Raw genomic sequence first — 13,908 nt, 5'->3', positions numbered from 1 at the left:
TTCCTAAGGCCAAAGAATAATAGATCTGCACCAAAATGGGAGCAAGTACCTTGTGCTGACATTCTATTGGCAGAGTTGTGATGGCAAATCAGAGCTTGGTTTAGGTCTTTACATCAGTATTTTTTTTGTTTTTATCTGTTTGTTTTTGACAGACTGGTGAGGATCACAGTTAGGACAAATTAGTGTGGAAACTCTTCGATCATACTCAAAAATGAGAAGTCCTTGGACGTCTTTCTGCTAAATTGCTGAGTCCCAGTATTGTCCAGCATTGACCATGAGAGGGCCTTTGGCTCCATCCTCTGCTGAGCCAGAGAGCCACTGACCATCCAGTTTGTAATCAGCAGTTCAGACTTAGTCTTCTGACCGATTCTGCATAATCACTTCTGGAAAATAGAGAAGGGAACATTTCCCAATTCATTTTGTGGTTCTGATACCAAAACCAGCCAAAGACCAGTTTCCATCCCTAGCAGTCCTTCCTCCTCATGCCTTCATGTGCTGGCACTCAGGGAACTGATTTCTGTTCTTCTTGCAGCTGCAGCCGACTCCGCCAGGTTCAGAGTATCCTGACCCAGAGCAGCAAGTCTCGCCCCGACGGGATCCTCTGCATTCTAGGTCAGTGCTTTTAACAGGTGGGACTCAGGGCTGGGGCAACTTGGCTTCTGTTCACAGGAAAATACTGATAATAGTATCATTCTGAGCTAAGCTGTGGGTTAGTGTCCCCCACTCTTATTCCCCTGAAATCTATTGCTGTTTCAATGAGGTTGGGTGAGATACCAGTAAGATAGGGAGCCCCTACCATAGAGCTGGCACTTTGTATATAATACCTTATTTCTCCTCACAGCCACCCTACAAGGGAGCAGTGTTGTCCATTTTTCACAGAAGAGGAAACTGAGATTCTGGGAGATTAAACAGACTTGCTTGGGGCCATCGAGTGGCCGAAATTAAAAAAAAATTTTTTTGTAATGAAAATATATCTTAATTTAAAAATTAAGGCAATAGCCCTGGCCGGTTTGGCTCAGCGGTTAGAGCATTGGCCTGTGGTCCAGCGAGACCAGGGTTCGGTTCCCGCTAAGGGCATGTACCTTGGTTGCAGTTTGTCCCTGGCCCTGGCTGGGTCGTGTGGGTGGCAGCCTCTCGATGTGTCCCTTTCACATCGATGTTTCTCTCTCTCTCTCTCTCTCCCTCTCTCCCACTCTATCTGAACAACAACAACAACAAAAAAATTAAGGCAATACATGAGTAATAATGAACAGAGCTTCCTAACTATCCCAGACACCCAGTCCCACTCCCCAGAGATAACATTGTCAACTGTATCTTTTTTTTTTACATAAATGAAAACATTTTATGCATATCATTGTTAACCTAATTTTTAATATTTTCACTTGACCATATTATCTTAGATTTTTTTTAAATATCAGATTGCTTGAATATAGAATACTACAATGTTGCAGAAATTGATATGTTTGAGGTTGAGTATGAAGATGGATGTAAAAAGTTAATGAACTTTATGTGAAAGTGGAGCAAGAAATCATTTAGGGGATTTGTATATTCTTAAACAGTTTCTGAGGTTTAGTGAATTCTGCTTTTCTTTTTTTTTAATCCTCCCCCGAGGACATTTTTTAATTTTTTTGTTCAGATAGAGTGGGAGGGAGAGAGAGAAACATCGACGTGAAAGGGACACATCGAGTGGCTGCCAGCCACAAAACCAACCAGGGCAGGGGACAAACTGCAACCCAGGCACGCGCCCTTAGTGGGAACCAAACCCGGGTCTCTCTGGACCGCAGGCCAATGCTCCAGCTGCTGAGCCAAACTGGCCAGGGATGAATTCTGCTTTTCTAGGTAATTAGAATTGTCATAGCATCTTATTGTTTGTTGGTTGCTTGGCTGCATTTAGCCTTCTAACCCCTGGAATACCCTTCAGAGAAACTCTGACTCAACTCACCTCCACTTCAGCATTTGTCATATAGTTGTTATGGTATAGGAGATGTTCCAGCTGATTTTTTGCTAACCTTTTTAAAAACAGCTTTATGGTATTATAATTGATATATAATAAAATGCACATAATTAAAGTTACAGTATGATAAGTTTTGACATGTGTGTGAAACTACCACCACAATCAAGTAGAGCGCATATTCATTATGTCCTGTTTCCTTGTGCCCCTTTGTAAGGTCTCCATTCTGCCCTTTCCCCACTCCCAGACAACTGCTGATATGCTTTCTGTCACTCTAATCAGTTTGCAGTTCCTTGTTTATATAAATGGAATTATACAGTATGTACTTTTTTTTATCTGACTTCTTTCACTTAGCATAATTATTTTGTGATGCATTCATATATAGGAGCATATATCAGTAATTCATTCCTTTTTATTGATGATTAGTATTGTATGTATATACCAGTTTGTTTACCAGTTCAGCTGTTGATGGGTATAGGATTTCTATTATTTGCCTATTACAGGTAAAGCTGCTATATACATTTTTATACAAAGCAGTTGTACCATTTTTCATTCTTACCAGCAGTTTATAAGAGTTCCATTTCTTGTATCCCCTCACCAATATTTGGCGTGGTCAGTCTTTCTTTCAAAAAAATTTTAGAACAGTTTTAGTTTAGTTTATAATCCACTACTACTTAAAATTGTTCCAACTTTAGCCGTTTGGTACTCTGTCAATTACAAAGATAGTAGAGTTCCCATGTACCCCTCACCCAATTTCCCCTGTTATTAGCATCTTAAATTAGTATGGTACATTTGTCACTAATGAATCAGTGTTAATACATTATTATTAACTAAAATCCATACTTTCTTCATATTTCCTTAGTTTTTACCTAAAGTTCTTTTTCTGTTCCAGGATCCCATCCTATATACCACGTTATATTAGTTGCTGTGTCTTCTCAGGCTCCTCTTGACTGTGACAGTTTCTCAGACTTTCCTTGTATTTGATCACTCTGACAGTTTTCAGGAGTGCTAGTTAAGTATTTTGTAGCATGTCTCTCTATTGGGGTTTTTCTTATATTTCTCAGGATTAGACTGGGGTTAGGAGTTTTGGGTAGAAGACCACTAAAGTAACATGCTATTTTTATCACATGGTATCAAGGATGGGTACTATCAACTTGACTTTTCACTGTTTACATTGACCTTGATCACCTGGCTAAGATAGGTTTTCAGGTTCTGCACTGTGAAGTACTCTTCCCAGTTGTCCTTTCATACTGTCCTCTTTGGAAGGATGTCATTATGCAGCCCACTCTTAAGGAGTAGGGAGTTATGCTCTATCATCTTGGGGAGGGGGAAATGTCTACATAAAATATTTTAAATTCTTCTGCATAGGAGATTTGTCTCTTCTCCCATTTTTGTTTTTTTTTATCCTCACCTGAAGACATTTTTGCATTATCTTTAGGTAGAGTGGACGGGAGGGATAGAGGGAGGAAGAGAGAGAGAAACATCCACCTGAGAGAGAGAGATTGAGTGGTTGCCACCCGCACAACCCCAACCTGGGCCGGGGACAAACTGTAACTGAGGTACGTGCCCTTAACAGGAACCAAACCCCGGACTCTCGGGTCCGTGGGCTGACGCTCTAACCACTGGTCCAAACTGGCCAGGGCTCCCACATTTATTTATTTATTCAATCATTTGTATCAGTATGGACTCATGGATGTTTATTTTATAGTTTGAGTTAAAAATCCAGTACTACTTCATTTATACAGGGTGGGGCAAAAGTAGATTTACAGCCCGGCTGGTGTGGCTCAGTGGTTGAGCATCGACCCATGCACTAAGAGGTCACTGGTTCAATTCCCGGTCAGGGCACATGCTGGTTGTGGGCCTGATCCCCAGTGGGGAGCATGCAGAACGTGGCCAGTTCTTCTCTTTCATCAATGTTTCCATCTCTTTCTACCTCTTCCTTCCTCTCTCTCTAAAAATCAATAAAGAAAAAAAAAATTTTTTAAGTAGGTTTACATTTGTGAGTATGAGATTTTATTCTTGTATTTGTTATTGTATTATTTTCTATATAAACAACTGTAAACCTACTTTTGCCCCACCCTGTACTTTGAGTTATAATCTACTACTTCAAACTGTTCCAGCTTTGGCCATTTGGAGCTCTTTTTCTTGGCTCTTATGTCTGTGTCCCTCTCTTTGATACACCCCCATTAAAGTTTGTTCATTTGTTTGTTTGTTTAGCACTTTTATACTTTCCGGCACTATAAAATGCTCCAAGTTTATTGTGTATATTTCCTGTTCCAGTCCTAATAGCAGCCATTTCTGAAAGGAGCCCGGGTTTCTTTTATTGGAGAATGGTATTAGAAACTAAGATCTGGGCACTGAATGTGCTTGTTGCTGCTGGGGTATGATTGCGTCTAGTCCCTCTCATCTGACAGAGTAAGGAAATATGTGTGTGTACATTAACTGGTGTGTACATTAACTGGATCATTCTAGTCTCCTTTCTTCTCTATAAACTCCCATTTCACCAGTGAGAAACATGGCACCTACCGTTTACCATCCATTTACTTGTTTAATAGTATACATGGGGTCCTGGCTGGTGTGGTTCAGCGGTTAGAGCGTTGGTCCATGACTGAAGGGTTTCGGGTTCGATTCCTGGTCAAGGGCATGTATGTGGGTTGGAGGTTCGATCCCTGGCCGTGGTGTGTGGAGGAGGCAGCCAATCAATGTGTCTCTCTCACATTAATGTTTCTTTCTCTCTCCCCCTCCCTTTTTCCCTTCCACTCTCTAAAAAAAAAATCAATGGAAAAAATATCCTTGGGTGAGGATTAACCAAAAAAAAAAAAAAGTATATATGTGTAGTAGTATTGGATTTGTTAACCCTTAATACCCCTGTGGGAAACAACTTTATCACTTAAAGCACAGTACTTACATATAGTTTCTTTTGCCTTTCATTTTACATGGTCATTTTAAAAAATCTTACCACTTTATGTGGCAATTTATGTAGCTGGAACCCTTAGAAGGCATGTGCTAAGACTAGGCCTGCCCAGTCCACTGGTTATTTTTAACTTTGTAGCTCTTTCAACTTTTGGCATTATGTAGGCCAGGCCATTCCTGCTTTTGATTCTTTTTCACCCCTCCCTTCACTGAAGTGTTGGATGGGAAAGAACAGGGCTGTCTGTGCTGCTTTTATCTCAGCTGAGAAAGGAGCCCTCCTGTATTAGAAGTCCTCTGACACAGGCAGCCCCTAGGCCTCTCTGGTCTGAGCGACCATTACTTTTCCCTGGTCTGAATGATCACGGGCAGTCCTTTTTCCAGGCTCCAGTTACAATTTCATTCTTGGGGCTCCTTCTGCCCCAACTCCTACCTCTTAGTCTCACAAGACAGCTGCCTCCTGCCCTTACTTAACCCATCCCTCTTGCCCAGAGATACCCAGGAACCAGGTAGGATATGTGTCTGTGGCATTGAAAGGCAGTAAACAGTTGTTATTTCATTTCCTTTTCATTCATTTCTGACACAGCCCCACTAGACTATAAATTCATTTGCAGGCCCAGCACACACTCCAGTATCCAGCACAGTGCCTTGAGCCAAATAAATATTTGTGAAATGATGAGTGTGTGTGGTTCCAGTTACTTGTTGTCTTCTTTAGTTTGTTTCAGGCGACCATAATTCTCCTTTATTTGAGCCCACATATTTTGGTAAAGGTCTTTTTGAGAAGTGAATATTTTCTCTGACACCTATTCCTATTCCAACTGAAAATATTCCAAAATCTTTAACCAGGCATGACAGGACTTGGATTATGTTTTCTGGTTCCTTCTATCCTCAAGAATTGCTTTTTGGCAATTAACAGTTTCAATAATCTGTGCTGTTTGACTGTTTCTTGATTCCAAGTTGAATCTGAGTAAGAGTACTTAATACTGAGACCTGCTTCTTTCACAGAGAGTTGCTTAGTTTGGTTTCTGGTACAAAACTGGTCTAAGCTATTGCCTCTTACTTAACCATCAGTGTTTTGCTGAGCAGGGGCAAGCTGTTGAGGCTCATTTGCTCCCCATTGTACAGCTGATCAGAGCCTTCTTTGCCTTGCAGGAATCGATAGCAGGTACAATGAAGGCTGCAGAGAGCTGGCAAATTATCTTCTGTTTGGTTTGTACAATCAGAATAACAGTGATTTTGAGAAAACGGGGTTTTCTGAAGAAGTTCTAGATGGTAAGTATATATTGGTAAACTCTATGAAAGAGGAATAGGTGATTTATTTATTCAGATCCTTATTTCATGGTCTTTTTATGGGAAAATATATTCAAATTTAAAATAGCCTGAAACCCCAATAAAGTTTTACTCTTTTAGTAATAAAAAACATTTCTTCTTTGCTGATATATTAAGGAATATGCTCTTGTAGGTCACCTGCTGGATGATAAGAGACTAGCAACAGGTAGTTTTCAGAATATGTTTACTGGGTAAATCAGCTTTAGAGAAAAAAGTAAACATCAGTGCCCTGGCGGGTGGGACTCAGTGGTTAGAGTGCTGCACTCCTGCCTGTCCCCATACCCCACCAAAGGGTTGTGGGTTGTATTCCTGGTCATGGGTGCATGCTTGTGTTGCAGGTTCGATCCCAGGTCCTGGTCCAGCACATGTGGGAGTCAAGCAATCAATGTGTCTCTTAATCCATTTCTCTCTCTCTCTCTCTCTTTCTCTCTCTCTCTCTCTCCCTCCCTCCCTCTCTCCCCCTCTCTCTCTTTCCCCTCCCTGTACCTTCTCTCCCTCTCCCCTCACTCTGTCTTTCCCTCTCTTCCTCTCTCTCTCCTTCCCTCCACTTCCCCCGTCCTTCCCTTTCTTCCACGCTCTCTAAAAATCAATGGAAAAAATATCCTCGAGTGAGGACTAACAACAAATAAAAGCAGCCCTGGCCAGTTTGGCTCAGTGGTGGAGCCTCAGCCCATGGACCAATGAGTCACAGGTTTGATTCTGACCAGGGGCACATACCTCAGTTGTCCCCGACCCTGGTTAGGGTCATGCGGGAAGCAGCCAGTCAATGTGTCCCTCTCACCATGGTTCTCTCTCTCTCACTCTCTTTCTCTCCCTCCCACTCTATCTGAAGAAAAAAAATATATATGCTTGGGTGAGGATTTAAAAAAGAAAAAAGCAAACATCAGTGTTTGGCTTTCTATCTTCTTGACAAGATACTAGTTTTCCTCTGAATTGCCTATTGGGTCTACATGCTGGGAGGTTATGTGCATGTCCTGTGAAAGCACTTTCAGCTGTGAGTCAAAGATGAGCCTGCAGAATACTCCTACAAGGAAGGCTTCATGTGGATCTTCAGCCTAGAAACAAAGGCTCTTTGTCCTGCTCTGTCTTTGGGAATTGTTTCCTGTGTGACTTTAATTCATGACGATGCCCATGACTACAATGAAGGCTTTCTGCTTACATTCCCCTTTCTGTAGCTCTGAGACACTCACCCTGTGTTGATGCTGCTGTGGGCAGATGCCCAGGAGCTGTCTCTGATATCACATACTTAACATCATGACTTGTCTGTCTGACGGGTCAGGAAACACAGGAATAGACTAATCAAATTGGATAAGAGACAGAAATCTCTTGTGAAGCAGCTGTGGGACACATAGAAGCAAACATCTGATGTTGATATAATCTTGCTGTGTGGATCTAGTACAGTGGTTCTCAACTGGGTTTATTTTTATCCCCCAGTGGACATTTGCCAGTATTTGAAGACATTTTTGATTGTCACAACTAGGCAGAGTGAGGAGAAGCCAGGGATGCTACTAAACATTCTCCAAGGCGCAGGACAGCCCCCTTCCCCCAACAAAGAATGATCTTGTCCAAATTCAATAGTGCTGAGGTTGAGAAACCCTGGTCTAGTGTATGTGAAAATTCTTCTGTAGTCAAGTCCTTAATAGTATTTATCCTTATGGATTGATTAAAGATTTCATTCTTGCCCAGCTGGTGTGGCTCAGTGAATTGAGCGTTGTCCCATGGACTGAGAGGTCCCAGTTCGATTCCTGGTCAGGGCACATGTCCAGGTTGCAGGCTTGATCCCCAGTAGGGGGCGTGCAGGAGGCAGCAGATCGATGTATCTCTCTCACCGACCAGGTTTCTGTCTCTCCCTTCTCTCTCTAAAAGAAATCAATGAGAACATATTTAAAGATGTTGTTCTTATCCGGAAGTGCAGAAAGAGGCTGAAATTATTCCTTCCATTAAATTTTTTCAATTCAAATTTAGTTTCAGATTTTGATTTAAAATATATATATATATTTCCTTACACCATATAGCAACTACTGGTTTGGAAAGAATTCATCTTGGCAGCTCATTTGGACAGTTATAAAAAGACAGATGCTCTTACCGGCGCACATTTCACTGCAGCCAGGATTACTAAGGACATTATAGTACTGAAATTAAGGAAGTAGTTGAAATCCTCAAAGGTGTGCTTCTTTTTTTTTTTTTTTTTTTGGCTTATCTTTGTCTCTCCTGTCACCTAGCACAATGGGTGCTTATGAAATGAGCATTTTCTTCAAAATTAATAAACTTATCTTTTAAATTCAAGTAGTTGGAAAGCCGAGATCACCAGATTTACACTTTTATATTTCGATCTCTAATTATTTGAGAGGAAAAGAGGCCAACGTGAAAGATTTATTGTAAAATGAAATTTTTGAAATAGTTTGCATCTTTGTCCAATTCTCTTATGCTTGCTTCTTTTATCTGACTGTGTACTCTGTTAAACGTTGTTCATAGTGATGATGTCAGTCCTGAGAATACTTAATTAGGTTTAGTAGCTATTGCAGTATTTCTTTTATTGGATTATTTGCAGTAAATTACATATCAGAGTATATTCAACACAGGAAGCCTCAGGCTCTCTAGTGACATCAAACTCTTCACTCCTTAGCAGGTGACCTGCATGTGATTCAGGGCAGGCTTTTTTAGAGGGCCTATGTGAGGAAAACCAGCAGATAAAAGGGGGCCCCTTTCCCACCCCTGCCACATTTGGACTCCAGGGCTTACCTTACAGTGAGCAGTGAAGAAGCTGCTCCAGCCCTGGCCGGTTTGGCTCAGCGGTTAGAGCGTCGGCCTGCGGTCCGGAGAGACCCGGGTAGCGCGTGCCTCGGTTGCAGTTTGTCCCCGGCCCTGGTCGGTCGTGCGGGTGGCAGCCACTCGAAGTGTTCCTTTCACATCGATGTTTCTCTCTCTCTCTCCCACTCTACCTGAACAAAAAAATGGAAGAAATGTCCTCGGGTGAGGATAAAAAAATTAAAAAAAGAAGCTGCTCCATGCTGTGGTCCCTAGAACACCTTGGGTCTGACCAGGTGTGGAGCTCAGAGTGGCTTAAAAGGCCACCATCATGGAGTTATTTCAGGAGGCCACCCAGCTGTGTGGTCAGCTGTGGTCAGTACTCATCAGGCTTATGTTTTTGTAGATTATGGTCTGTCACACTGTATTACTGTGTTGGCATTGCCCTAAACCTACTGCCCCAGCCACCTCCTCCAGCATCTTCCCTAGTGTCATCTTGTTAATGGCTCTGCTTTCTGAGGAGCCATGGAATGGAACCTCTGCTTTTCTTCTGGAAGTATGACCAGTTTCTTTCTCAGAATTCAGACCTTTTAATAGTCCTGGCCTCTTCCATGGCTCTTTTAGTTGTCTGAGTTTATTTGCATTCTTGGGATTGCTTTATTTATTTGACCCACCCCTGGATGGTTATTCCTTAAATCTGTGAGCTGTTGATCTATTTATAGAAGCCTTGTCCACCTGCTTCTACTTCCTTCCTCCCAGCCTTTCCTGTGTACAGAGTTCACCCCTGTCCACAGTAACCCTTTCCAAAGCTAATAGGCCAGTCCTCCCTTGAGCCATATGAGCCAGCAACTAAGAACTTTAGACACTGACATCTGTAGGAGAACTAGTCCGTGGCTATATTCGGAGCTGTTTCCTGCCTCACTTGCTTTAGGCTATAGCGTTTTCTTGTGGAATTTATCTCTGCAGTGAAGTACACAGCTGAGTTTGGTACCAGAGATTTGACTGTGTTGTACTTTGCAAAACACCCTGAAGGCTATTATTATTTATCTTGTGCCTGCATTGCCATCATTAGAAGGCCACAGTGGTGGGAGCATCACATGGGGACAAGGAATTCCTTGCTGTCCATGCTTAAGTTTTTCAGTCATTTTTAAAAAATATGTTGTTACTGATTTTTTAGAGAGAGAGGAAGGGAGAGAGAGATGGAAACATCAATGTGAGAGAGAAACATCAATTGGCTTCCTCCTGCACACCCCCTACTGGGGATCGAGACTGCAATCTCTGCATGTGCTCTGGCCGGGAATCAAACTGGTGACCTCTTGGTGCATGGGTTGACACTCAACCACTGAATGACACCGCCGGGCTTTCAGTCATTTTGAAGTGCATTGCCTAATTAAAGAATTTTCAGTTTAGAGTTTTGTTACATTGTCTCTGAAGGTGTTTTAATGGCTTTACTCTGTGGGCAGAAAATGTCTAAAGAAAATGCCTTTGACAATCTTGTGTTTTAATTTTCGTTTTCTTACAGATGTAATTATATTGATTAAGTCAGACAGTGTCCATCTGTACTGTAATCCTGTAAACTATCGCTATCTTTTACCCTGTGTGGCTCATTGGAGAAATCTGCATTTCCACTGCATGACCGAAAATGAGGTGAGGACAAAAGATCGAATAGGCACTTAGAAACACTCTAAGAATATTCTTTCAGAAAAGTGTAGATCTGGAACAGGAGTCCCCTAAAAAAATCAAATTGCAGAAAGTGATTACACAAAAAAGGTTTTTTGTTTTCATGGAACTTTTCATATTTCATTATGCGGCTGCCTTATGGATAAATTGTACACCTGAAGGAGACAGAAAGGACTCTGCAAATTTGGGCCTAGTATATAGGCTTTTGAGCCTGCCTTCTTGCCCTGCTTCCCTACCGGCTGGCACACATTCTCTCAGGGGGATAGTGCCTATGTACTGCTCCAGGAGAACTGGATAAGCTTTGCGACATTTCTGTGTTTAGATTTCTTGGTATCTGTTTCTGGTTCCCTTTGGGCCCATTTCAAGAGTTTGGCTGGGAATCCAGTTGAGATTTGAAATTTAGGATTTCATGGAAATTGCAACCCAATATGGGTCAAGAATCCTTCTTTCCATGTCAGTTTTTGGAGAATTTTTGAGGACAAGTTTTATCTCTCACATTTAGGTCTCTGGTCCATTTTGAGTTGATTTGTTTGTGGTATGAGATAAGGGAGTGACAGTGTTTCTCACCAGTTAACATAAAATGTGACTTTGGAAACACCCTCTTGGGTGCAGTCTTCTATAAATGTTATTTGGGGCAACTCTGATAAAATGCAGAGAAAATGTGGGACCTTGCATGACATCTTATCAGAGCCTGTTTTTCTTCCAATTTCCCTTGTTAGTATGAAGACGAGGAAGCTGCAGAAGAATTTAAAATTGCCAGCTTTGTGGACATGGTTCGAGACTGTAGTAGAATTGGCATTCCTTATAGCTCGCAAGGTGAGTGTCTGGCCCTGAGCCATTAACCTTGCTTGGATTATAAGTGAATCACATGCCCCTACTTCTCCTTTTATTGGAGGCATTCATCAGGGAAACCCATTGGTCTATTTACACTAACGGCAAAGGCTGAAGCAGAAAGGAATTGGGAACTTTCCTATGCAAGCTTGTATTCATAACAAGTTTCTGCAGCAACAAAGCAGGACACCAGCAGTCAGATAGAAAACCTGTTAAGGCATTTGTACAGTTGCCATCTATTCTGTACCCTTCATTGTACATCGAGTGTGGATGTGGGACCTCTTGGTAATCAATAGTAATTGGGTAGCTGTTAAAAATATGCGGATGTGAGGCTAAAAAATGATGGGTAAAAATACAGGAAAAAAATCAACAAGTTTAACAATGCTTATATCTTATTTTACAAAACATCTTGCACAATGAAGATATTATAAGAAAGGAAAATTTTTGACTTAGTAATTTTCCCTTGAGGAAGTTGTTTGGATATGTTTCTTAAGGGAGAGGAGCCAAATTTGGGTCTGTTAATAATTATATCCACTGACTGATGCAAGTCCAATGTAAGAGGCCACTATTTATTTATTTATTTGCTTGCTTGCTTAGAAAACCAGAATGTGAAAATATACTATAGGGAAATGTGAATTTATGTAACTTGTTCATGGTTTGAATTGTCCTTTGCTTTTACTTTGTATTTCTAGTGTTAATACCTATATTATATGTGTCTCAATTTTGTTTTGCCACATGAGACTGGTGAACTTGTGAGAAATGATGCCTAACCATGTTAGATCGGGTTTAGACTGTTATATCCAGTATGGCATTTGATACATGTTGTTGTATTTGATTCCTCTAGGTCACTTACAGATATTTGATATGTTTGTAGTGGAGAAATGGCCAATTGTACAGGCTTTCGCACTTGAGGGCATTGGAGGAGATGGATTTTTTACCATGAAATATGAGGTATGTATAAAAAGCAGTGTGCCTGGTTTTTATGAAGGGCCCACAGTGTGGGTGTGCATCATTATAATACTCTGAAAAGCTGTCAGTGACCTCCCAAAGGCATGGGGCAAGTTAAAAGACTTGAAATGGAAAACAGTTGCTGTTTAAGGCTGGTCCCCAAACTGAGCTCCTGTGTTCTTTGTTTTTGGAATTCTTCTGTCCTCCTTCCTCTCCATTCTGCATTCTGAATTCATTGTGCTCCAGTCTACTGCTGTAGCATCCTAGGCTGACTCCTCTTACAGTTTTTATCATCCTATGTTGTTATACATCTGTCATATACCTCCTTTCACCCACCCAGGCACCTACCCCTGGTGTCTGGACTGGAAGCTCCTTGAGAACAAAAGCAGCGTCTTTTTGTTATTTTGTTTGTTTGTTTCTCTGAAATTCATATAATTTTAGAATTATTCAAAAGCAATGAAAGGGACAGTGCAGAAATTTGTTTAAGGACTATGTACTAAAGAAATAAAAGGGTTAGCTCTTCTGGTAAGAACAGTGTCTTTTATTTTAGTATTCTTTATATCTAGGAGATGATCAATAAATATTTGTTAAGTGGATTCATGAATGAGTCTGGGAGAGAAGGTCATCCAGAGTACACATTAGGGCCCTGGCCGGTTTGGCTCAGCGGTTAGAGCGTCGACTTGCGGTACTGAGAGACCCGGGTTCGGTTCCCGCTAAGGGCACGTACCTCGGTTGCAGTTTGTCCCCGGCCCTGGTCGGTCGTGCGGGTGGCAGCCACTCGATGTGTCCCTTTCACGTCGATGTTTCTCTCTCTCTCTCTGTTCCTCTCTCTCCCTCCCACTCTACCTGAACAAAAGAATGGGAAAATGTCCTTGGGTGAGGATAAAAAAAAAAAACAAAAAAAAACAACAGAGTACACATTAGGGAAGATGGCATCCTAAATTAGTAGCATCACCACAAGCATCTGCTTGTCTCCCAAGGATCCTCCTACTGAGATGACCTGCTCCCAACACAGGAAACCAGGGAGAGGAAGGCATACTGTTAGGGACAGAGTAAATGGGACCTTTGGAAACAAGCCCAGTGCTAATTCTTACCCTCCTCCTGACAAGTAGCAGCATCCCTAGGAAATGAATGGAGGTTTGCCTGGCAGACTCTGTAATGTGGAGGACCATGGGCGTAGGAAAGTACTGAAGAGAAGCATCCTACTTGACTCCACTTGTCCTGCTCCAAAACCACAGTATCCTTACACTGACTACAAGTCGCAGGGCACCAACAAGCTGTGTATGAGACCTGCCCCTGATAGGAAGTAATGCTCTCTAATTTAGAATAGGAAGGGCTGGAGTGGAGGCAGGCCATAGGAGATAGAGAAAGTGTAACATTTTTAGCAATAATGATAATACTGTTAATTAACTCTATAAACTGGGCATTTATAGAGTTCCTCCTATACACCAGGCACTGTCCTAAGCACTTTATATGAATTAACTTTAATTCTTATAGTAACCCTCTGAAGT

The 13,908-nt window shown here is 41.7% G+C and overlaps 1 protein-coding gene across 1 annotated transcript in view; it reads left to right on the top strand.

Moving 5' to 3' along the window:
- The first annotated feature begins 468 nt into the window (after positions 1 to 468).
- CUNH20orf194 (chromosome unknown C20orf194 homolog) overlaps positions 469 to 13,908 on the top strand; it is a 121,456-nt gene continuing 108,016 nt past the window's right edge. The window contains exons 1-5 of the mRNA XM_036245658.1: positions 469 to 612; positions 6,014 to 6,133; positions 10,461 to 10,585; positions 11,338 to 11,434; positions 12,294 to 12,400. Coding sequence (XP_036101551.1) covers positions 483 to 612; positions 6,014 to 6,133; positions 10,461 to 10,585; positions 11,338 to 11,434; positions 12,294 to 12,400 — 579 coding nt within the window. The 5' untranslated portion in view covers positions 469 to 482. The remainder of the gene's footprint in view (positions 613 to 6,013; positions 6,134 to 10,460; positions 10,586 to 11,337; positions 11,435 to 12,293; positions 12,401 to 13,908) is intronic.

The sequence above is a fragment of the Molossus molossus genome, unplaced genomic scaffold (assembly GCF_014108415.1).
Source record: "Molossus molossus isolate mMolMol1 unplaced genomic scaffold, mMolMol1.p scaffold_m16_p_6, whole genome shotgun sequence".
NCBI classification, from domain to species: Eukaryota; Metazoa; Chordata; class Mammalia; order Chiroptera; family Molossidae; genus Molossus; species Molossus molossus.
This window is presented reverse-complemented; position numbering and strand designations above follow the sequence as displayed.